Below are 20,714 nucleotides of genomic sequence, written 5' to 3'. Positions count from 1 at the left end.
GCCACATAAGTTCTTTTTCCTATAGGTACATTTACTAATGCAATATTTACCCGGGCAGAACGCTCCATTGTATAAGCCAACCCAGAGTGGACAATGTCTTTCTCAGATGCACCCTGAAACAAGAGGAAATTAAATCAGAGTTTAATTCAAAACACAAAAAGGTACTAGTCATGTATCGGGGACAATGACACATTGGATTACCATAATTACTGAAGCTTGCTTGCTCATTTTCTTGTGATGACTGGTGTAAGAAACTAAATTGCCTTCACTGTGTTACCTGAAGAGCTAATTATGGCCAATTCAATTCTGAAACCTCATAATAAGTGCTGGAGTCTTTTATATGCTTAGCTAGATGTATGATGTTAACATTTTTAATTGATGTAACTACTGTTTTCAGCCTTCAAAACACACAGTACATGTTAAACAAAAAAGCTCTCAAGAGTTAACCTATAGAAACTACTTCCAATTGTTTTGAGGACTGTCAGGTTTTAGGAAGGGTATGGGTCCCCAGTTCACATACTCAACACTGTATTAGCCCTGAGGGACTCCACAATAACTTTGTTCCTATTAAAATTTAAACACACAGAACAAGAAGTAACTGAGGTGAACCATCCTAACTCAGACTATCAGCTTCCGTGTTCCATCATCTGACTATTATAACTTCCTAGTAATTTCAGACCTGGCTTCACAAAACACATGCTTTTCCTCAGATACCAGTTTGGGATGGATGTAGAAATTATTAGGCCAGTTTTTATGGCTTGTATTTAAGAGATCATAGAAATTCCTTTCAGTCACAGAACCTGTCTGTCATGCTATTCATTCAGCCTGACATTTATGAAAATGCTAGCATCTTACTGGATCAGGCTGAAGTTTGTTTCTGTCATCTGACAGTGACCCAAGTTTACATGCACTTCCCCCAATTTCTTCCTGAGGAAGCATGGTTTAACGTTTTTCACAACTCACTGGGTTGTCTCCCCCAATCATTTGTCCCACATTCTCCTGAACTTGTGTTAAAAAACAAACTGACCAACCCTTTTAGCTTCCACACATGCCTTGGGCCTGGTATTCCACATCTTAACTGTCTGCTGTGCCAGGAACCATCCCCATTCTTCATTCTGCTCCTCACTGGTTTTGTTTGACAGCATGTCATCCTCTTTCTCCTTTCCTTCCAGTGAACAATCTATCCTTACCTATCCATTTTCACACTACTCATTCTAGAGATCACGGTCTCCACCCCAGGACTACAGGACAATAGGACCTAGATCAGTTCATTGTTCCATGTATGAGAAGCTTCCATATTTTTGATTATTTTTGTGATCTTTCTCTGAACTTTCCTCACATCTACAATGTTTGAAGATAAAGAGACGTAACCTGCATGCCGTATTCAGAAGGCAGACACACTCTGGGTTGATATTATGGCATCAGTCAGTCTTATTTTTTTCCCTTCAGAACAATCTCGAACCCTGTATTTGGTTTTTGATTGCAATGGACTTCTCAGTGTATATTTTGCCATTACCTCCAGGTCTTCCATGTGAATGCAAATGTATGAGCTCACAGCCCATCATTTTATAGGAAATTTTCCCCACCATGTATTGCTACACATTAGATAAAAGAATTTCACCTGACCTTTTTTTTTGCTTATTAATTCAGTCTTAAAAGAACATTCCATAATTCTTCAGTCAGCTCTCATCTATATTACACTTCAGTTACAGAAACAGCATACCAAACTGCCTCTGGTGTGAGATTTTGCTGAAAGCTGTTTGGAAATCCAGGCAACCTATAGCAACAAGATCTCCAAAACAAATTCTGGTCATGTTTGAGGCAGTATTTCCCACTACAAAAGTTCCATAGACTGTGATAGCTAGGGTTCAAAGGAATTATGGAATCTACATATTTATCAGGTTAGCCAGCAGAAATATCAAGTATTTCACAGTAAACTAAAACATTGGGAAAAAACACAGGCTTTTAAGTTTTCCTTACTAGCCTGCAAAAAGAACCATTCATTCCCTGCACCCTGCCTGTTAAAAAAAATCCCAAACCACCAACCTGCATGTTTGTCTTAACAATGAAGATAATCTGTTGCTCTGAAAAACTCCCCTACATGAACAGCAACATGCAATCTAACATTACTTACAAACACAAAATGCATCTGTATTAAAACTTACGCTTTTTAACAATATTGTAGGTATTTTGCATGGGCTCAAGTAAAAGAAAGAAAAAATAGCTTACTTCTAGTATTCCTAAGCAGTTCAGATCACTTGCTTGTTTTATTCGTTTGGCCACCAGGCTAACTATGTACTAATGCCCTGCCTCGGGCAAAACCCTCCATGATAGCTACAATGGTAAAATTTAGGTCTCAGTTATAATACCAGAACACTGTAACAGTAAAAAAATCCAACAGCAACTACTTACCGATATCCTATCTTGAAATTCTGCTGTAGGTACAACTGGAATAGTTCCACCATGTTTCCCAAATTTTCTTTCCAAGCTTTCCTGGACAGACACTAGAAAGCAAAAAAAGCAGAGGCAAGAGGTAACTGGTAAGGAGAGGAATGTGCTCCCTAACGAAGGAGCTGACCCCAGGACTTCCAGCATTCAGTGGCATAAAATGCAAACTATAGGGGCTGGGGGCAAAAAAAGTAATCTTATTTTATTTGCTAAGAAAAAGGAAAGATGTTGATTTTTTTTCTGTTTTTATAGGTGAATGCCTCTAATATTAGTAGTAATACTGCTATAGTACAGTCACATGGCAAACAGCTGTGGATTCACTGATCCCACTTTGCTAACCACAGAAAGCTGATAGAGCACTCTGGATTAACTTTCCTAACTTTATAGATAGCATTAAACAAAGTATTTGTTGAAGTTAAAGCAATCAATTATCTCCTATTGCACTTTCCATACATACTACTCTTTAAGAAAAAAGCCCATGTGGAATTTTAGATTTTCTTTAGGATGTGAGAAGTGCTTTGGTATTTTGAAATGATACTTATTTCATCTCAATTACTGAAATTTAATTAGTAAGGTTTCCTAAACAACATCACAGAGTATTTCAGATGACACAATACTGAAGTTAAGAAAGGGATTTCAATTAGAATTGCCGTAACCCTCAACCAGTTTAGAAGCACCTTGAAAGGTCTCACTTATGAGGAAAGGTTATATTAAGAAACATTCAGATGTGTGGGTTTTTAAAGTATAATGCCCCAAGATTCTCACGTTTTCTACAGAATATTGTTTAAAATGCAGCAATATCCTACAGTTCTCCTCCAGCAAGCTTCCTCTCTCCATATAATCCATATTCTGACCCAGAAATTAGGAAGCACAGAATGACCCTGAGTGTAGCTGTAGGCCACAAGCAGATTTTTACAGCACCTGTACCAATTATATTATTGCCCCTTATAGAAATCCCCTATTGTTGGATATGCAGAACAATGTTACCCACCCAAACTTCGAATGCATCTCAAATTCCAAGCATACAGCTGAAAGATGTTTATTAAGTAGTATTAAATATTTCAGATAAGTGGTTTGAGTTTGGTATTTACACAAAACTGAGGAAAGTACCTCTTTATGTACAAAAAGCTAACTGAAAAAGTATGCATTTAACTTAAGTCATTAGAGTTGAACATCAGTTAACCTACCAAATATTTCCTACTCTCCAGTATGCAGCAATTATAGATTTGTGGGAACTTGAGGTGAATTAAAAATAGTTCTATATTCATTTCTCCCACATTTGGTATTTGCTAGTCCAATCTATTAATTAAACGGTGAGCAAAAGCACTTACTGAGCAAGTGGTAGTTTGAATCCCTCTCATACTTAAAAGTCAAGCGGCCATAGCTGACATGGTTCAAGTTTTTCAGCCACTCAAAATAGGATACTGTTACACCACCAGCATTCAGGTAAAGATCCTGCACAGAAATAGTAAATGTCTTGAATTGTGCCCATTTGAGAACGACAACTCTATTGTATTAAGAAAGCATAAGTATTACATACAAAGTATTAGTTTAAGCTGCAGTACAGCAGACAATCCAGTTGTTATACTTACATGACAATACTCAATCTCTTCTGCAGTCCAGAGATTACTTCTACTGATTTAAGAGGGCTTGACTTTAGAACACATGAAGTTCAGGTGTGCCTGATTGACTACCTTCTTTTATTTTAGCACAAGTTTTTAATCAATTAGTGTATTCTTAGGCCATCTCAGTGAGTAAAGACTGAAGATCAGCCACTCTTTCTAGCAGTATCACTTGATCAGGACACTCTCTGGTAGCAGGTTATCATTATACCTGGATAGGTCTTATTCTTTCAAATGATCACTATACGCAACATTTACTCTCTGCAATATATGATACAAAGATCTGCCAAAGCATCACCCAGGGACAAAATGTTTACAAATTGGCCAATGTATTTACTCTGCCACCTTCCTCAGTGGACTATTTAGTTGGGCAAATGTCAGTTAATACCCCAAAATGCAAAACTGTAGATTTAAGAATTAATTGTCAATTGTTCTCTCTTCCGAATCCATAGCCTTCATGTAATAGTTATCTTTGGTCATTTACAGTTGCAGTGAGATCTTTAAGTAATAACTACCCATTTTTAGCTACATTGATACCCATTTCCTAAACATCATTTGTTAAAGACCACTGTAAGAGACTAAATGGCTGTCAATAAATAACATCATGCTACAATTCACAGAAATACTACCCTTGTAATGAAAATCAAAGGTCATAATAGAACCTTACAGGGATAACCATGATATTCCGCTCCAAGAAGATTTTGTCAGCTTCAGGAGTCGTAGGTCCATTGGCACCTTCAGCAATAATCTGAAAGGAATCACAGCAGAGTAACTTGGGGGTATGTTTGTTTCTATTCGTGCTAATTATTGAATGTTAGTATTTAAACAGGCCTGCCCTATTTTACATTTGCATTTGAACTCTTCAGCTTACTTTTGCTTTAACTTTGTGAGCATTGGCCTTAGTCAACTGCTTCTCACTGGCAGCAGGGATGAGAATGTCGCAGTCTATTTCCAGAATACTGCCATCAAGTTTCTGTGCTTTAGGGAAGCCCATGATTGTCCCATGTTGCTGTTTGAAGGAAACAAAACAGTGTGTTTTTAGTGTATGCATACTCATTACTTCCTTCCCTTCTTCTAATTAAAAAAAAAAAGGGGGGGAGAAGCAACAGTACTAGAAAGACAGCACATAATGTAATTCCTCTCTTTACTTAGATTAGGCATAAAAAGCACTCTACAAAGCTTGGATAACAGTTAAAGTTCCTATGATTTGAGACATAGCTGCTCTCTGGCCAAAGATATTGACAACCACCTGGGCTCTGGAGTACTAAAAAAAAAAAACGTTCCCTCTCAAGTCTTAAAATACATGGCATAGTTTTCAAACAACTGAAATGACCCACCAGTCTGCTACGCACAGGATAAATTCCATCACATAAGATTTAGAAGCACCATTTGAAAATTCAGTACCACAATGACAGGCTTTGTTTAGTGACAAAATATTTTCATCATTTTGAGAAAGGAGATGATAAAGACATTCAAATACTCCCTATATAAAAGAAGACCTACCAACATATCAAATAAGCCCATTAGAAACTCATGAACTGTCCCCTCAAGACTGCTTCACTCAGAAACTGAAATAAAAAGACCATATCCATTTTCATTATAAACTACATATTCAAGTCACACTGCCAGACAGGCTTTCATTTTTTTCAGAAATATCCAATAGGTAAGAAGCAACAAAAGTGCACTTTAAAGTCTTGGATGTCCACACGATTGTCATTCCCAGTCAAGAATCCTTTCAGGAACCTCCTTGCCCTGGTTCCTTGAGACATCTTCCCTAGTTTAGTTGTAAGAAAGAAAAAATAATCATGAATTCTGATTCTGAAACCAAAGTAATTTGCCTGCGCACATGTGAAGTCTTGCCAGTTTTCTGAGAGTCAGGTCAAATGGTAAAAAAAGTACCACCTGCATTCATATTTGGGATAAGGAAAAAGCCAGAAGATTCAACATTCTTAAGCCATTTTGTAAGTACTAATTGCTGTATAATTTAAATATCACAAGTTAACACCAGTCTACAGTCATCCTATGTGCTTGCAAAGCTGACAAAAATGAAACTATTTCTGCTCATCTAGGTTTCATACCAGCTTGTAATCTTCTAGTTCCTTCGGGTCAATCCCATCAGGATTCCAGATAGAACCATTAAACTCTCCGACAGCAACACACTTTGCTCCGAAACGATGCAAGTACCTCATAGAATGCAAGCCCACATTACCGAATCCCTGAAGGTGGAAAGAGAAAGGGAAAAGTAGTTAACCCTTCAATTGAAATGATGATTACTGCTAAGGCTTATAGAGCTTTGAATAGCTTTAAATAGTTTTTCATCTATTGGCATGTCTTGGCATTATTATCAACATATGAACATTATGTGTATCTATTTTATAATTAGCACTGTCTTAGAGGGATTCATGGATTTCTGTATGACCGTTTCAAGGTTTGACTAATATTTGCAGGCCAGGAAATATTCTAAATTACTTTGGGTAAGGAAGGCTTACAAGTGTAAAGCCAACCCAGAATGCAAAGCATTAACCAAGAATATAATTAATTCTTCACATTAAAGCACACAAACTAGCAGGAAGCTATTTAATTGCTAATACATTTCTTAAGTGGTCCTGTAGAAATTTAGATAATCTTGCATTTCACTAGCATGTTTTACACACTTATAGGTCTAGAATACCTAATTCCAGCCCTTTATTCAACATTCTGGAAGTAAAGGAACACACACGGCAGACCAAAAGGTCAAACGATCCTTGTCAGAAGTTTGCAGTAAGATTCTATACTAGAAAAGAGCTGAACTTTAAATTCCTGTATAACATATCTCCAATTATATTTAGGATTTTTGTTTATATATTAGAATTAAACTTCAGTACAACAGTTCGTTATGCACTAGGTTTCTTTGTAATGCTGCATCTTCAGCTACTCTTTTTGCCCTGTTTCCAGCCTAAGTTGTACCTCAGTGCCTGCTGGTGAGCCCTCTGTCAGGCATGAAACTGCCAAAGTGCAGGAGGAGGCGTGTGCTGCTGGGCCCCCGCAGGGCAGAGGTGTTGTTTTCAGCCCACTTGTTAACTAGAGGACAACTTGGAGGTTACAATTACTCTGCTATTTCTAACCACCAATGCAGTGGTACTAAAAACAACAAAACGATCCCTCAAATTCTCCATTTAACATACTGTTCAAAGCTGAACAGAACAAGTTATTTCTTTGAACTCTTAAGAATGCTAATCTATATTACCAAATACCAAACCCCTTCAAAATTCAGCTACATCAATCCTGAAGTCTTATGAACACGGAAAACATACATTCAACTCTACAATTCAGGATAAGTTATTGGTTTCTACTTTTCAAACTGCTCATTCCACAGTGGAACAAGAACATAACTGCCAATTCCGTCTCTCTCTAAATTATTTATTACAAAACAGTGCAACAAATTTTGTGTAAGCAAACACAGTGTCATGGCTCATTGAAAAGTGTGCAATGCCTTTAAGAACTCCTGTATTAGTATTTCACTTTGCTCTTTGCAACCTATGTTTATAAAGGCTGGAGATTTGGCTTTCTGCCTGTGGAGTGCAATCAAAAGTTCAGTTTTTAAGAGTCCAAAATAAAGGGCAGCTATGTTGCTTGAAAAGTACTCCTAAAGTTTGAGAGTAAAGGTTAACTTGGAAGTCGTAAAACCCTAACAGGATTTATTGCTACAACCCTTTTTAAAAGTAGCTCTACTGCAAGTTTACTGCTTTTTCCCTGCAGTTGAAAGAAAAAAGTTACCTGAACAGCAAATGTTTTATCCCCAAATCCAGGAGTCATTCCTAATATACTCATATACGATGCTTCATTGATGAAATTTTCAATTCCATGGAAGAGACCACGACCAGTTGCAGATATACGCCCGTGGATCCCACCCTGGCTGATGGGTTTACCAGTTACACATGCATGTGCATTAATATCCTGTAAAATAGTAAAGGACATGTGAGCTATGGAATTAATCAAAGAACAGCTGTAGTAAGAAGTTTTGTACACTTTAGAGATAAGGGAAACAAGGAATCATGAAAATTAGAACATTATACATTTTATATGCATACAGTTTGTAAAGATGATTTCCCTCCTGAGCTTGTGTGAACAGTTTCTCAGAACTACTCCAGTAGATGATGGAAAAGTTTTCTAATACATTATTAGACAAGCTCTGTAAATTTTTTGTTGCATTTAAGTGTATATGTGAACTTTGGTCTGTGGCTAATTAAATATGGTGACATCTCTGTTGCACTGTTAGCAAAGACCAGGCCTTTGATGAATGAAAAAGCTTTGAGGTGTGTTTCTCAAAATTAGCTCCTATTACAGCCATAATTTCCATCATTATTCTTGACATTTTTATCTTTTAAAGGGCCCAGACATATCCTTGGACTGTTCACAGCTAAAGCTGTTTAATTATCTTTAAACAGTGTTCAATGTTCTTTTATACCAAATTCGGTTATTTAGAAACAACAATACAGGCCTAAACACCTCCCTGTTGTCAGAATACAGTGATGTTTCATCTCAGAGGAAAGTCTACAGTACGAAGGTCATATGGGAAAAGTTAGGCAAGGATTTACTACTTTATTCAGAAAAGCAATATATACAATGTAGCCTCTATCATTTGTTTAGTGGTAATAAAATTAAATTTTCCATATGTTAGACAGCTAGCTAAAATAGACTATTTAAAACCAGAGTTAATTTTTCAAATTGAAATTAATAACTTGAAAAAAACACATTCTGAATGAGACGCTGTTTGGGCATCCCTCTTCTGCCACCCCTGGTTCCCACACCCTGGGAGCACAGTCACACAGTGGCTTGGCATCCAACACAAGTGAAAGAGTAGGGCTGAAAGGGGAGCCACTGAAAAGAGTCTGCCAGCAGCCGGATGGGTTTCTGTTCCATCAACCACACATTCACTGGGAGGCTCCATCCCCTCCATCACTTTGTGCCAAATGCATTTGCATGCCTGTGGTATGAGTGCAGGATGCTTGACAAGAGGAAGGAAAGGAGCAGCCAAAAGTGAGCAGAGGCAGAATGGAAGGAGATGACTAGAGCCACAATGGAAACAAAAACGATTTATTATTTGAAAATTATAGTGAGTAACAACGTAAAGCCAAAGATAACCTCTCTTTAAAAACAATAAAAGTGATGCTCGGCTTGCCACAAAATTCCCAAGTCAGTTTCCCAAAATGTAGCTGCGTTGCTCTCATTCAGTCGTGTGCTCCCTCTGCTGGCACATCGACTATGCACAAGAAGCGTGCTGTTTGGCCAGGAAAAACTTGGCCCTGAATTCTGATGTATTTTTAGATTTTCACTGTGTTTGAGATTGAAACTACATTTTAGTCTTCATGCATTCACAAAGGAAACAGGTTTTACTAATAAAGAAATACACCCTCCCATCATACATGAGAATGTATTTATTCAAGTCCCTTCACATGTGTCAGAAGTCAGTTGGATGTGTGAGGAAGTACAGAAGAATGAAAAGGATGAATTTAATAAAAAACTTCAGCCATAGATAATTCAGTGATCCAGAAACTTAAGATGGATTTTCTGGAACAGTTAACACAGTAGTTATTAAAGACTTGCGTGGTTTGGCAAGAAAACAGAGCATGAGGTGAGGGCAGGTCTCGGTCTTCTTGAAGTCACCACAGTTGACGTCAAAGTGTTAAAATCTCTGCTTTTAAGTCAATCAAAAGATGTTTAACACATCTTGGGAAAAATATAAAGTCTACAGCTTTCAAGAAGCTTGTAAAATGGCTTCTAGCTAGCATTAAAGGCTCCTATATTAGTAATAACAGTCTGTGAACCTAGCTGGCAAAGTTCAGACACTGAACTTTTGCTTGTTTCTTAACTCCTTCCCACACTGCAATAATATTCTCCTTGTTTGTCCAGTTTCCTGGCTCTGCGTGTCAGGTTTTGAGCAGACTTGCCCCATCTGTTTGTATCTGCTGTTCAGCTTTCCTTTCCACTTCAAGCTCCCTGAACACATCTGTGTGTAACCACACTGACTCATCAGGTCTGTAGATCTCACCCAAGCGTTATCTTTCCACTCAGTTGCATGTTGTCCCTTGCACAGCTTCCATCTGTTTTCCAAACTATGGTTTCAGTTTTGCTCAATGGTCATTTTCTCCTCCTAGCTCCCTTCCCTCCTTCCCCCATGGTCCCTTTTATATACCTGGTAGTTCCTTAATCACCTTTATTTTTGCTCCTGGTGTCTCAACCAGATAGTTATCTGAAGCATCTTCCTCTACAAACCATTTTTTGATACATTATTCCACTTTTTGCAGCCTTGTCAGAGTTTCCACTTTCCTTCTCTATACCTGGTCATTCTCCACAATAGCTCCTAAGTTCCACTACAGCTACTGTTCTCTCTTCCATATACAAACTAGCAACTCAGCAGAATCAAGTAAACTGTTGTGACTGGGGAGCAAGTTGCCACTCTGCATGTTGAAGTCTTTTGGGAGTCATAAGTTTGGCTTTTTATCAGGTTTGAAGTTTTAGATAAAATATTGACATTTACATATGTGAATAACAATAAACAAGTAATGTTTTACACTCTTACCCCCACCTAACAGACAGCTCTGTGTAAAAGTGATTTAACGTGACTAATCACCATGCCACAGCCTATTCCTCGACCATTCTTTTTTTTTCTTTACCCCCATAAAGATACTTCAGACTGTATGTCAGATCTAGAATAACCTGTGCCCTCCCATCCTCCTATTGAAGGCATCAGACAAGCACAAGACAAGCATTCTGTCAAGAGACTTTATCAAGAAAGCCAGGCACATCTTGAACAGACACACCAGAAAGAAATGCGTGTTGGGTGGCTCTGATGGTTCATTACGGGGGCGTACACCCTGCTCTGTTTCTCAGGAGCTGTTGGAAGGGACTGGAGAAACTGAAAGGAAATGTCTTTTCTATTCAAAAGGAGCTGAATAGGCAAATGTGTCCAGCATATCAACACACTAATACGAAGGTACAGCAAGACTCCTTAGCAAAGTATGACATGCTGGACTAGCAGAAACAATGTCTGAAAGAGAAGCTAGAAAGCCTGGGTAGCAGGGACAGTAAAGCCTTAAGAAATAAGTTGTCCACAATACATTTTTCTTTTGTCCAGTCTGGCAAAAGTATAAAACAAAAGTGTTTGGTCAACAGTCATGTTTTGGTACAGTCAAAACCAAAAAAGCTTTTCTACTTCAAAGTCTCTGCCCAAAACTTACATAGTGTCCTATGGTACTGGCATAGGTGTCGGCAATCCAGGACATCTCCCTCTCCCCTGTGCTCATATCAGGAGCAGGCACATCAACACCAGGTCCTGATGACAACAGTGAAAACAGCTTTTAAGGATCGAACATTAATAGTTATCTTCAACCATTATTCCCCTGTGTGCAGGGCTTGACAGAGAAGAACTGTTTCCCTGTTTAATCCCCAGTTTATTATGCAATCAACAGATTCTTCTGGATTCAATTCTGTTTTAGATGCCATATCATGCATTTGTATGATACTGTCAAAACCTCCAACCTTTCACACAAGCCATTCAGTAAAATGAAGGTCAGTTTGTCAATAAAAAGTCAATGTATCAAAAGTTTTTTTTTAATGATCATTGCTGTAGCAGGAAGCGCACTATTTAGGTATGATTTACATATACCTTCATGGGTGGCTTTTTTTTCTTTTGCATTAGAATTTCCTTTTTGTTCCTGGGTGAGTTTAAAAATTCACAATAGGCTGTTCCTAGTCATTGCACTGTAGCACATGCATTTGTTCTTACCCTTCACTTCAAGAAAGACATTTCATCTTTCTTGACAAAATAAACTTTTGAAAGAACTTTCACACATCTGTTGTAATAAAAGTAAATTCTGTCTGTTTTTTCTAGATAACTAAAAATAGCATTTGCCCAATCTATTTAGGATCAGAGGGACTTGCTCAGCAAGATTTTAAATGCAACTCTGTCTCTACTAGTTGTTTATTTTTTCCCCCTAAGTATTTTTAAAAGGTTTATGAAAGCTGCGTAGCACCAACTATAGGGCCAAAAAGAAAGACAAATTTAATCAAGCTGTTTAAATTGTCACTGAACTAACAATCACTATAGCTGGCATAGTGAATAGTATTCCCTTAGTCACATGTAACATCAATAACTGTGTTTACACAGAAGCTTAATTTAGATGAGAAACACTCTGGCTGAAAGAGCAGATGACAAACACTCTGGCTGAAGAGCAAGAAATTGCAGATAAATGGATATATATTCCCAGGGGCTGTTAGACATCAGGAGTACGTGACAAGCCTTTAACTAGCTACAGGCCTTATTATTCAGTTGAATAAAAACCTTCTCCAAGTAAATACTCTCCACTTAATTACGAGATGAGCTAATAACATTCAGCTTTCTGCAGAGGAGACTCCCAGAAAGCAACTCCAGACAGCAAGTGATCAGAACAACTCAGGGCTGACTGTCTGACTGGAACACCTACTAATGTTACAGAGGCTGTGGTTCTGTTTCAACAGGCACCTGTGCTGCTTGCCTACGCTGCTCATGCAGCCTGTGCTTGCCATGGCTGAAGCCATCAACTTTTTCTGGGGTGGATCCTCTGTTTCCTTCCTCTGTTTCCTCAGATATCTGCCAAGAGCCTCAACTGAGACTACAGGAAACAGTAACAGTGAAGAACTTGGTACTGAGGTTAAAAATTGCAACAAACTTAGTCACAATTTTTTAATCTACCTCCAAGAGAAATGTGATTCACTCTGGATCCTGTGAGCTCAGCTTTTGTGGCTTTTCATAGCAGAAAAAAGTTAAGACACAGTTCCTTTTAAAATGCATTAAGATGCAACAACTCCATTCTTTGTGCCTCTCTGCTGAAAGTTCTTGCCCAAATTACTTACAGCTCTCAAAAATATGGTTATTTAAGGATACCATCTAGTGGCTGCCAATGCACATTAAATCAGATTCCTGAATTTTAATAGTACAATAGCACAACATACCAATAAAGCCCTTTTTTGCCAGCTCCATGGTAAACCTTCTTGTGATCTTTTCTAATTCATTGTCCTATAGAAAAAAATGCAATAAATATCACAAGAAATCATTAGTGCTTATGAGTATTTGCTAAAACTTTTGTCCAAAGAGAAAGAGACGCCCTTTTCTTTTAAAAGAAAGGATGACTAATTTATTTATATAATTTATATGCCACACCCTAACAGACCCTTGGTACTCAGGCAGCACAAGAAAATATTCAGTGTTCTTTCTGTACATTCTGTTTCACAAGAAGTTACGAGCGTGGCACAGGAAGAACCACCTGTACTTGTGGCAGAGGTTTACAGCAAACAAATCTGATATCCTACATGAGCGATTTATCACCAGCAGCAGCAATAGTCAATAGTTGTTCTACTGTGTAATAAGCACAGTAGCACAACTTCACACAAATCCATATAAGCAATTTAAGCTTAGAATACATGTTATGTATTATAGTGTGCCCTTCTGTACAAGGTATTTTAATTAGGGCAAGAAGGCAAGCCTGCAGTAAACTTTTTATAAGTCACCTTAGTTATCATTCACACTGGAACATTGCATACAAAGGTTAATGGACCATAAAACTAGTTGTCAAAATAAACAAAAAGGTTAATTTCTTTTAGAAAAGTAATGTAATTTAAGCCTTTAGTAAACAGTTTCAACTTTAAAAAAATTCAGGTTCCAAATTATTTGTAGTCTTCTGACTTTAAGAATAAAAGTAATAAATAATTGAAGTATTGCACCTCCGAAAGACACAGCTTTTAAAAATTCTCTTCCTATCTATTGCATGCAAAAGCTAAATTCTGCCTTTACAGAGGCAGAAGTGGCAGGAAGTTTTAAGTGGTCTATAATGGCCTTAGAAGAGCTTTTTTAACTGGCTGGCTTCAGTACTTCAGGTAACCAAATTTTCATCTATGATTAAGCTTACTGTGTAGTTCTTGGGATTGATCTTGACACCAGCCTTTGCCCCACCAAATGGCACATCTACAAGAATGCAAAGGAAAACCATTTTACTTTTTCAACAATAAAGGCAGAACACATCAGTAATATGTGTGAGGAATTATATCTTTGATTTTAGCAGTGAATTTGGTTTTGCCACATTTAGGGCTTCACAAGCATAAGCTATAATTTCATCTAGGTGCTCCTATAGAAATGGGAAATCTTCAAGGGCGGCTTGAAAATGGTCTCTGAAACTCAGAAGATCATGATTTAAATTTTCTATGCTTCAAGCTCTTGAACTTGGCATTTGTAGAAACAGTAAGTTTTACAGTTTATATTTTACTGGTTTAGCTCAAAAATTTTACTTTAGAAGTCTTAAGTAAAGTGCTGCTATATACATTAAGAAGTATTTTGTTTTCTTACACATAATGTGCAGATTCTCTCTAAACTCCCCAACAATTAAGCAGCTGTGTATGAGTTACATGTCTTTAGGACCCACATAAAGGAATTTATCCTTCTCTCTCCACAGCTCCTCTGCCTGAATCCCTCACAGCCTCCATTTGTTTCTCCTAAAATTAGTCCCCTCCTAATCCAGGTTTGTTATACTTTGATTTGAGTTAAAGACCAGTACTTTTACAGGAGGCAGTAACTAGCAGAATTTGGACTTTTCAAATGAAAATGTAACTTTATTCAAGTATCTACAGTAACAACAGAGGGGAATACATATTATTATTTTGGTCACTATATATTTCTTCCCATCTTGCTAAGATTTTAGTCAGAGATTCATGTCTAAAACTTAATTTAATCCTTTAGATGTTTTTCTGTAGATTGTATCAGTACTGATTGAAATTAAACATTGAATCCTTGCTTGAAAAATTATCACTTACCAACCACAGCACATTTGTATGTCATTAGAGATGCTAAGGCTTTCACTTCATCCACACTAACATCCAAACTATACCGAATACCTGAAACAGACAAATGAGAAAAAAGGAATTAACTGAACAACTTCAGAGGTATTTATAAACTGGGAAGGTTAATTCTAGACTAGCTATCTATAACATGCAAATATGTAATTTATCAAGTTGTTTGCATTAAGGCTTAAAGAACAATCCCCAATCTCCTACTTAAATATCTGTCTTCTACTTAGTAGAAATTCAAGACTTCAACAATTCTCTGTCAAGTAGTTTAACAGCAGCACCCAACCTTGGAACAAAAGTGAATATTCCTTGGGAGGAAGATGAGCCAAGCTGACAGGTAACTAACTCAGTTTTCAGGAGGCTGATACAGCTCATCAGCATCCCATAAGATCTTGGTTTTGGACTTGTATATACAATATGAACTTTGTGAACCTAACCTATCAGGTTATAATCAGGATTTCTTTGCTAGAGTAACGCAAGCTCCTATTAAGCTATGAGCCTTGCAATACATTGCCTGTGGTTCAACAAAACCATACGCAGCTTCAGAGCTCTGGCTGCTAGGCACAGCCACGTAACAGAAAGTATCAAGCCACTCTGCTAATTTAAATTTGTTCAAAGCATTTTGATGGAGTAACTCTACCCCAGTAAGCTTGTATGACCAGGCCACCATCCCACACCCATGTGGAAGTCAGCCCACACCTGCATTCCCTGCTCTGAGTCATTTAGCAGAACTGCCAGGGTGTGCTGACACAGTCCAGCTGCAAATTCAAATTGTTGTGGTCCAATAGCTCCTCGGATGCAAAACAGGTGATCCCAGTCATTGAGGCAGTTCAAAACTCAATGGAAAATGATTACACAAAGGTAGGAAGATCTGTCACTTGCCTCACTCTTACCAGTCTTCTAAAAATGAGTTGTAGCTGTCCAATAAAGTGATTGAACTCAAAGTTAAAATCCATGTATTCTGGAGGCAGTCGCAGAGTAGAAAACATTTAACCAAACTGACAAGGCACATATACAGAACTACAGAAGCCTAAACATGATGTGTAAGATCACAGTGCCCAAAGTTACGTGGCCACATTAAAAAAAAAAAAAACAAAAAAAAAAAAAACAAAACTACAGCTATTTGTTAGCTTCTATCTAAGCTTCTCCTACATCACTAAGCACATAACAAATCCATGACGGACTTAGTATCCCCACCTCTACTCCTCAAATCCTTGTGCCAAGTTGCACACTGGTTTCTAGCAGGCACAGAGTGTCCTTTAGATGCTAGGACAAGGCACCACAAATTTCCTATTATGTAGTGAGAAGACCATATTCAGGTCCTCAGAAGTGAGAAAAGGCCAGCATCCATTATCCAAACTGAAGCACTGTGCTGCTATGAAAGCCATTCCTGAATGTTCTGGAAACAATCCCAGTTTCAAAGGAACTGAGTGCTGCTCAAATAAAGCTGAGGGCCAAGTGCTGCTTTCTCATGCGAGTTCAATCAGTAAAAGAAAGCACCATGCCTCTCAAGAACAGAATTTCAATTTAGTGTGTATATGGGGGAAGGGTGGTCTCCAAAAGCAAACTCGTTTCTGACCTAGGTAGCTGTACAGTGTTAATGTCTGGGCTTTCAAGAGCCTTCTCACAGGAAGTAATATTTCAAATGTAAGTAGAATCTACCACAGACCAACAGACCAGTCAAAGTTACATGGTATAATACATGCTTTTTAAATTCTTCTTATTCTGATCTTTCAGAGGAGTGGTTATCCTCAACCCAGCCTGGAGAAAGAACAAACACCACCTATCGCACTGACTGTCCTGCCTGGGGACACTGTTCCCTCTTGGTCAAACAGGTACTCTGGGGACACGTCTCATTTGAGCATTGCTCAAGCCAGACGAGTCTGAAGCCCTGATCTATGCTGGGCTAAAATGGACTCTGCCCCTCCACCCCCAGCTGGACTAGGTCATTGTATATTTACTCAACCCATATATTTATTCAAATTTCAAGTTGCACACACAAAGGAAATTTGCTATAACTGTAGTCCTGAAGGCACACAAAATGTTTATTGTTATATGGAAAGCAGCGGTGAGCTAAATATTTAGGGATAGTGATTTCATAGGGTTTTAACAGAGAAGCAAAATACAAAAAGAGAGAGCAGCCTCTTCTGCACATCATATGGAAGATGGGATCTGAAAACGTGAACAAGCAGCAGTTTAACTAGAAAGCTCAAACACATGCAAAACAGTTACCTCTTCAGTTTCCTTGTATGACAGTCAAGGGTTAGAATAAACTTTACTGTAATAAATATTAAACTTTCATACCAAGGGAACTAGGGAAAAAGCTCCAAGACTAACAAAGTACTAAAAGCTTTTCAGCTGAGCTGCCTATTTGTCACCCATGTACGTAGAAGAAAAACTTCTAGACTTGAGGCTGAAACTGTCCTTTTCTGGACAACTTCATGGTTTTGATTTGGCTTCTTTTCTAGCCTTTTAAGCAGCTTTACTTAAAATGGTTTGTCTCCTGGCTTTGTCTTATTAAGTGGGAGACAGTCAATTATGAGAGTTGTGCTGACTTCACTGTCTGTTTTGTTCCAGTTAACCTGCTAAAAATGTTCATTACAGTGTCAGGCATAGGTCAAGGTGTGCATTCCTGGTTCCCTGACACGTGTGATGATTTTTTCCCTCCTGTGGCATGAGTGGACAGCATTTAAGTTGTGCTAACATTTCATTCCTTTACACAATTTGGCCAGTTACCATTTTCCAGGAACTGTAATGACTCTCCAGGGGGCCTGTCTCTGGACAGGGAAGTTCTTTGTGCTCAGTGGTCAGGGCTGATGAGAAGCAGGCATCTGAGAATGCTGTACATTTCAGTTGCGAGGGGATGCACAAAGATAAAAGACTTAATCTCTATTCTGTTTGGATGTCAGTGAAATTTAGTTTGACAGCTTCCGAATTTGGCAGGAGGAGAGTATTGCCATGCATTTTTATGGCTCCTTTGGCAGTGTTACTATGCATTAAATAGCCTGCGTCTAAAAATGGACTGTATACACAGATAAAATACTGGGTTTGTGGTTTTTTTGTTTTTTGTTTTTTTTTTTTTTAGATTCTTAATACAGAAGCAAATGAAAGCCACAGCTACACAGCAAGATCATAATTTTTTTAAACCCTGGCAAATCCCACACATTAAGTCTCTGGAAACTTGTGACTTTTACAGCAAACTAGCTACAAAAAGAGTCTGAAGAAAGCCTCAAGTTACAGTGTGACTCACTGCTATGGAAAATACTTTTCACTGGAAACCATACAAATTCTTGTTCTAGTTGAGAATTCTCTTTCCTTGCCACACCCCAAGAAGTTAAACAGTATGCTGAGAGAGACTTTGTTTTCCTATGCGCAAGATCTTCTAGAAGAGGAAATGTTTTCATTTTAATGTTGTTGCATTACTGGCCACTATAAAGAGAAGGCTTTATCATCACACTGCAGTGCCTACACTTTTTAAAACTTCCTTTTTATTATCTGTATTTTGGAGATATTATACTTCACCCTCTTGCACTGAGCCCAATAATTGTTTTGGCCAAAGTAAAATTTGCTCATGATTTAAACTTCGCTTCTTAGACAGATGTTACGGATTAAGGTTCACTTTTCCAAATGGAGGTAACAAAGCACTCGAACCACAGCATTTTTTAAATAAATGTCGAAGTTGTAATTAGCCATAAGACTGTATAATGGATTCTGCAACAACAGCTGTCAGTTACCGTTTTAATCAGCAATTTTTTACTAAGGAGTGCACTAATGGGCAGTTCAAAGACAATTTTCTATACATCCTACTAGATTTTACATTGTACAAATTGCAATACGTTCTATGATGTTCAGTGTGTTTATTATGCTTCCTCAGAAAACACAGTGTACAGAACCACCAGCTTTTCAAGGACGATTCCTGCCTTTCTAGTATGCCTAAAAATCTACATGTAGGAAAGTTAATTATTTCCTGATTTTCTAGTGCAGTAATCTAACATGACAGTATCTACATATATTCTCACTACTGATGAGTGTAAAGTATTCAAAGGCAAGTCTCAAAACTACACAGTTGCCATAGTAACACTTCAGAGCAAAACATTTGGTAAACTACCCCTCCTGCACTAAGTACCTTGCAAATCTTAGCAAGTCTCTCAAGTTCCCCAGAACCTGGAACAGATTTGTGTCTCAGTCTGAATTATTAATATCTGACAGAGGCTTCTGTCCTGCTTTGACTACACTGTTTTCTTCTAGTTATGATCATCTTTTGACCTTTAAAACTAATTTGGGTCCTTTACAGATAACAGTTCTTATTACGATGGTGCATTTGTTCTACTCACCTCTATTTGCAAAACACCTGCTCAACAGAACAAGTGTTTCAGGGCAGCAACTTACCCTACAATATCCATATAACACTCAGCAAAACAGATTTTATTATCTCATTGGCAACTTTTTAGACTGACTACAGCCATAATAATCTCCCAGTCAGCAACACTGGATTCTGCAGTGGCTTCATGGGTTAACAGCTTTCCTGAGCTTGTCCAGAGGCTGACATTACACCCAGAGTCTAAAGGAGCTCCAGTAAAGATGCTTGCCTTGTTCAAACTATTCGGCAAAATCCCCAAACAAAACACATAAATCAGCTTCAGCATTTACTGTAATGCTTTAGTTCCTTCATGTTTTAACTCTGGATTTATGTATAACATTTTCCTTTTGATGAGATTTGGGAAGTAAGCAGGTGAGACTGCTACTACTACCAAACTCTACATCATCATTGACACCTAACACAGTAGGAACCAATATTCCAAGCAATCCTTAGGCTCTTTCAGGATGAGTACATTTTCCTAAATGCAGAAAAACAATCCAGCCTTCCCTATTAAGGAAACTGTTTATCCTTGTTTAACTATTTGGAAAGTGTGGTAAACAGCAAAATGATAAATTTGTCATTATTGAAGATGAAGAAATGCCAGACAAATCTAACAAAGCAAGATGAGTAATTCAGTGCTGGAAAACATGAACATTCCTAAATTCAATTCACTAACAGCCAAGAGAGGAGATAAATATTTTAATCTCTTTCCACACAGCATTAGCCAGCTATAACCTGGGGCAGGAAAGAGAATCCCCTACGGACACATCCCACCATTCTGATTTAACCAGAAGTATCTGTTCAGTGACCAGTGAGGTACTTAACCAGGCAGAATACTTCAGCAAACCACTTCTTGTATACTTTTAATAAGCTGTACGTATACTTGAAACATACTTAAAACACATACACATAAATGTTCATTTCATTCCATGAAGAGAGAAGCTAAGAATATTCTCTATTAAAAAAAAGCGTGGTGCATTAGTAAGATCTTGTGTTTTAAATGTAAACATGGCAAATTTAGTATACCACCAAGCATGTACATATTACCCTGAATTCATGCACTTAGAATACGGCTATGAAGTAGAGTCTCACCTATAGAACTACCTCACCCCTACCTAAAGGAGTAGGTTGTTCCCTAAACTGCACTCAACAGTGTAGTAACAAGGACTGGTACAGAGATGCAGTAACTATACTGCCATGCAGATATTAATACCACACACATGGGCGCGTCCAGAGGGTGGAAATAACACACATGTTGGCCCTGACTAGTCCAAATGCCACAGGAGCCACAAAACAATAAGCCACCATACTGCTGACACAAAGCAGGCAAATTCCTTGCTTTGCCTATGAGTTTATTTCCTGATGAAATGGAGCTGTTGCAATTCATGCAAAGAATACCTGCTAGGACAACCCAGAGAACAGGAGGG

The 20,714-nt window shown here is 38.0% G+C and overlaps 1 protein-coding gene across 1 annotated transcript in view; it reads right to left on the bottom strand.

Annotated features, from left to right (window-relative positions):
- GLUD1 (glutamate dehydrogenase 1) overlaps positions 1-20,714 on the bottom strand; it is a 29,253-nt gene that overhangs the window by 1,945 nt on the left and 6,594 nt on the right. The window contains exons 2-12 of the mRNA XM_065843070.2: positions 14,895-14,975; positions 13,997-14,052; positions 13,044-13,107; positions 11,291-11,385; positions 7,827-8,006; positions 6,149-6,286; positions 4,942-5,079; positions 4,738-4,818; positions 3,780-3,903; positions 2,413-2,504; positions 51-113 (exon numbers count right to left, since the gene is read on the bottom strand). Of these exons, the coding sequence (XP_065699142.1) occupies positions 51-113; positions 2,413-2,504; positions 3,780-3,903; positions 4,738-4,818; positions 4,942-5,079; positions 6,149-6,286; positions 7,827-8,006; positions 11,291-11,385; positions 13,044-13,107; positions 13,997-14,052; positions 14,895-14,975 (1,112 nt within the window). The remainder of the gene's footprint in view (positions 1-50; positions 114-2,412; positions 2,505-3,779; positions 3,904-4,737; positions 4,819-4,941; positions 5,080-6,148; positions 6,287-7,826; positions 8,007-11,290; positions 11,386-13,043; positions 13,108-13,996; positions 14,053-14,894; positions 14,976-20,714) is intronic.

This window comes from Patagioenas fasciata, chromosome 8 (assembly GCF_037038585.1).
Source record: "Patagioenas fasciata isolate bPatFas1 chromosome 8, bPatFas1.hap1, whole genome shotgun sequence".
Classification (NCBI taxonomy): domain Eukaryota; kingdom Metazoa; phylum Chordata; class Aves; order Columbiformes; family Columbidae; genus Patagioenas; species Patagioenas fasciata.
Note: the sequence above shows the minus strand (reverse complement) of the source record. Positions and strands in the feature narration are given on the sequence as shown.